Source organism: Alosa sapidissima, chromosome 20 (assembly GCF_018492685.1).
Source record: "Alosa sapidissima isolate fAloSap1 chromosome 20, fAloSap1.pri, whole genome shotgun sequence".
Lineage (NCBI taxonomy): Eukaryota > Metazoa > Chordata > Actinopteri > Clupeiformes > Clupeidae > Alosa > Alosa sapidissima.
Genome location: NC_055976.1, coordinates 19,752,722 through 19,757,721, shown reverse-complemented (window position 1 = coordinate 19,757,721; position 5,000 = coordinate 19,752,722). Strand labels below are relative to the sequence as shown.

The 5,000-nt window shown below is 45.5% G+C and overlaps 1 protein-coding gene across 2 annotated transcripts in view; it reads right to left on the bottom strand.

Annotated features, from left to right (window-relative positions):
- Positions 1–5,000, bottom strand: part of kif7 (kinesin family member 7) — a 28,815-nt gene that overhangs the window by 4,379 nt on the left and 19,436 nt on the right. For both annotated transcript variants that reach the window (XM_042074255.1, XM_042074254.1), the window contains exons 15-16: positions 3,793–4,008; positions 3,309–3,515 (exon numbers count right to left, since the gene is read on the bottom strand). In XM_042074255.1, the coding sequence (XP_041930189.1) occupies positions 3,309–3,515; positions 3,793–4,008 (423 nt within the window). The remainder of the gene's footprint in view (positions 1–3,308; positions 3,516–3,792; positions 4,009–5,000) is intronic.

Here is a 5,000-nt window from a genome sequence, read left to right as displayed (position 1 = left end):
AATTATCGGAAAATAAGTCCCGTCAGGGCGAACAGAACCCCGCACATGCAGTGGAGGCTTTCACTGACAAAATAAATAGTTCGCCACACAGATAGAACTTAACAGTTTCAGGTGTTGCGTGGCAACGTCTTATTAGCTGACTTTCACTTTCAATGAATTTCCATTGCAATAAGCGAACAGTATTCTTGCGGAATGATATGAAAGACGTAAATCAAAAGCACAAAACCTGTTGCCATTGACAGCGGTCATTATATACATTGCAGCTGTAATTATATAGATTTAAAAGACCTCCAAACGTTGGGAAGGCCCATTCATGTGAATGGAACTTTCTACAGCACTCTGAAGAGCCGTGTAAGTCTTGTTATTAGTCCCCCATGAGTCTCAGTCTATTTAAATAATGGCCTATATGCTGCTAGTCCCATATAAGTGATTCTAGCCCCTGGGGCTCCATACAGTTCAGTTAAATTAATTATTAATTAACATTAATTCAACTCTCTAGGTCACTTATCTGGCACTTACAGGCAAGGTTCCTCGCCATGTGATTACACATACACACACACAAGCACACACACACACACAAGCACACACACACACACGCACACACGCACACACACGCACACACAGCACACATGCACACAAGCACAAAAAACCCAAATACACTCCTACCTCTGAAAGAGTTGTGAATCAGAATCCTTCTTGTAAATGTACATAATGTGTATTTCTTATGTACATTCATGATAGAGGTCTGCACTCCCGCGGTAGACCCGCGAGTCCCGACGCAAAAGAGTGCGGCGCGGGACAACTTTTGAAAGCTCTTTGTGCGAGCGGGCAGGATGAGAGAGGTGCGTTTTGCGGGTGCGGGACAAACCAATGATTCACTGCACTCCCGCAAATGAAATATGTGCATAAAATTAAATATGGAAATGATTAAAGTAGTGTTCATAACTATAGTTCAGCTGGATGTTCTGTTAGGCAGCATTAAAAAAATGGGGTTTAAGCATAACTGACGGATAGCAGGCCTATAGCCTATATTGTCGTTTACGTGGGTTCAATTTGTTCCTGCTGCTCATTGTCAAAACTCAAAATCGAAAGCATGACAGAGGAAGAGGGCACCAGACTAGGCCTACTTCAGTTGTTAACCTACATTCAGAGCCAAGAAACTGACATCTGGAGTCTTTCTCAGGTGTGTGTGTGCTCCTTTCGTGAGACAGAAAGAAAAGCTGAATAGGCTGTCCCTCCTGCATGCGGGCTTTAGCAGGCGGGAGCGGGACATCATGTTACAGATGCAGGCGGGAGCGGGACTAAAAATGACACATTAATGCGGGAGCGGGACAGAATATTGCGGGAACGGGCGGGCGCGGGACTGGAAAATCAGTCCCACGCAGACCTCTAATTCATGACTTGGTACCCATTTGTATCTCTGGTCTATACATTCTGTAGATTTAGATTTCAGCATGACTTTCTAAACACCTCTGCTACATCCAGGTGTGACTCTTTGTCTACAGATACTGGGTGTGAGGGGCTGGATAGCTTTCACTCCTCCCCATTGTCATTGAGTAGTGTAGTAACTGCTCCAAGTACTCAGACACTATTATGCATAACATTTTAGGCTACGTCTACACGAAACCGCCGGGTGAATTTTCTCTTACCGCTTTCACACCTTTAACGACACCGGTAAAGAAAAAACTTGCGTGCACACACAGAGGTGTAACCGGCTAAATGTGCTGTAGTGCATATGCCAGACCAGTCGATGGCGCCGCTGTGCAGAAGCTCACGTTTAATTCGCGTGAATCGCATAGAAGAAAACATTGTTGAAACAGTTTGTTAAGCAGTCGCATGAAACAGAGCCTGTCTACGGAGAGCCTGGCCACTCCGTATTAAGTCCCATTGTACCGAATTTTGGTTGCAGTTCCACCAGATTTCCACTGGGGGCGATCGCCATGAGTGCAGAATGAATGGGAGTCAATGGAGCTAGACGGCTAAATGTGTCTCTTTCACCTGATTGTCGTTGACAAATCTCAGATTTGATTGTAGTTTGTATAACTTCAACATGGGTTATAGGTCAAAAGTTGAATGAACGAGTACTTATGTCCTTTTGTTTTCTTACAGGTTGGGTCGTTGTTGCCCATAACACGTTAGCATTGTGCTAATGAGTGACGTCATTGACACGTTTGAAAGGCTTTTAAGAACAATTAAGTGACTTTAAAAAATACTCAACCAAGTGTATTTTCTTTGCCTCCCCTTTCGAATACAATATTCAAATGACTTGGAAAAAAATTATATCCCGAGAAAAGTGGATTTTGAGGGGTACAGCTCCATAGACCTCCATGCATTCTGCACTCGTGGACGAGCACCCTCATGTGGAACCCCAGAAGGAACTGCAACCAGTTCAGAAACCGGAAGTTTTCTGAGAGTGCTAATTCTCCCCTTATTAGACATTCTCTGCATGAAATAAGGAGACTACAGACAATTTGTTTTTCAATTAAACTGTTAAACTAATAAAGTTCATTTTCAAGGTATGTGATTGCTATGTGAAATTTAAAATGCCTACGCATTGCATTTGGTCTGAGCACCACTGGAGAAAACACTAACATGCAGTAAGCTAATGTTTAACTAAGTTAAGCTAACGTGTGCTTCTAACTTAGCCACAAAAGGCTGATAGGCTACATTGTGCACATAAATCATGACAGGGGAAAGAAAAAACATTTTAATATGATAAATAAATGGTTTGGTTTGTTTTGACAAGCAGCGTGTCAGGTTGAGTGGCAGTTGAGAGGTGGGGCTATGTCGTCATAAAATTGCCGGCTTCGCACCTACAGGCGTCTACACGGCGAAAGTTAGCCGGCGGTTTCAAAAATTCCCACTTCAGAAGCCGGTTTCAAAAACCATCGGTTTCAGTCTCCTAAACTGCCGGCGTCGTGTACACGCAAGGAGTAACCGTTAACAAAACCTCACCGGTTTCACAAAAACCGGCGTCGTGTAAACGGCCCCTTAGACAGGTACAAGGCAGGGTTCTGATCAACGACCCTCCAGGAGTACCTGCCCCTGGGACCACACCTGTACATCTGTCATACAGAGCTAGAGCCCCCCCCCCCCTTGTTTGTAACCTACTTAAGCTAGAATACTTCTTTGTCTAGTTAGATATACGGGTGAATCTGTTGGGTGAAGCTTGTATCTCTCCTTTGATGCGCATCACTGAACGATTAAAGCCTGTTTCCTGATTGACCATCATCCTGACTGAGTTTCCAAATATCTGTGGTACTAGGAGAATATCTATGGTGTACACACACACACACACACACACACACCTTGTCGAAGTACTTGCAGAGCAGCGCGCGGGTCTCGGAGGCGGAGAGGTAGGTGAGTTTGGCCATCAGGTTCATCTCCCACTGGGAGAGCATGCTGCCGGTGGCGCGCAGCTGCCGCTGCCGCTGCGTGATTGCCTCGTTCTTGTACTCGATGGCCGCGTCCAGCGCCTCGATCGCCTCGTCCAGCTGGAACAGCGTGCGCTCCTCCTGAGGGTGGCGACAGTATGGGGAGGGGGTGAGTTATGTGGGGGTTGGGTCAGGATGTTACTTTACTTATATAAAACCACTGGGTACTCTAGTGGTCATCACAGTAGTAAGTCATAAAGAGTAATGTCATGTGTCTGACCTCCAGCGAGAGCAGGTTGCCCCGGTTCAGTAGTCATTGGTAGTAGTAGTAGTAGTAGTAGTAACAGTAGTAGTAGTAGTAGTAGTAGTAGTAGTAGTAGTAGTAGTAGTAGTAACAGTAGTAGTAGTGTAGGCTTACCTCTGGCGAGAGCAGGTTGCCCTGTCTCAGCTTGTCGTCCAGCTCCACCCTCTGCTTGAGGAGCGTGTCCTTCTCCTGGCGCAGGTTGGAGATCTCCTGGCGGATGTGCTGAGAGTCCTGGGCGGAGCTGCTGCGAAGCTGGCTGTTCCGCTCGCTCAGCTCCCGCTCCAGTGAGTCGATCCGGCCCGACAGCGCCACCAGGTCCTTACTCAAAGCCTGCAACACGGCCAGGACGTAGCACACAGCATGTCACACAGGGGAATTGTGGGAAATGTAGTCAATGTGAAGCAGGGACAATTTCATGCAATGCTTTATGAAAAGTAAGTCAAACCACAACCCTAAACTACAAGATAGCATAGAAAAGGTAATGCCATGTAACATACCATTGTTTCAGTCTTAGCTTTTGGTGAGAGATATAACGTATGACGTGAGGTGGAACATTAATATCATTAAAATGTGTTAAGCCCACAAGCAGACTTCAAACAAACTATACTATCAAGACCACACGCAGACTTCAAACAAACTGTCCTATCAAGACTACACGCAGACTTCAAACAAACTATAGGCTACTAGGAAGACTACACGCAGACTTCAAACAAACTATAGGCTACTAGCAAGACTACACGCAGACTTCAAACGAACTATAGGCTACTTGCAAGACTACACAGTCACACCTGTCTACACTGGTCCATGGGCACGTCTGCAAGTGACTATAATCTAGCCTTTAGATCATGCCAGGTGTCTACGGTGGTCATAAGTAAAATACTCATTATGACAGTTATTTCATAAATCATTACTATGCAGAGAGAAATTCATATTCGTTCAGAAGAGGATTATGGGTAATGCAGTCTTCAACTGAAGTCTAGACTCTCCTCGACCTTGGAAGAGGAGGATGAGGAGGAAGAAAAAAAACTGTGTCAGTCTAAGAGGATGAGGTGAGTGCTAAGAGGGAAGGTCATAATGGCGGTCAGGAGCGGTCAGCGTTCCGAGGGGCAGGATTTTAAAGGCCTGACATTTGTCAGGCAGTGAGAGTCTGAGTAATCGACCCTTAATTAAGTGGAATGACACACAGACCACAGCTAAAGCACAAGTTCAAAGCAACACACCACCTGCTCATGGTACTGCTGGGGTGGCTAATGAGCACCAGAAACAGTTTGTGTGTGTGTGTGTGTGTGTGTGTGTGTGTGTGTGTGTGTGTGTGTGTGAAT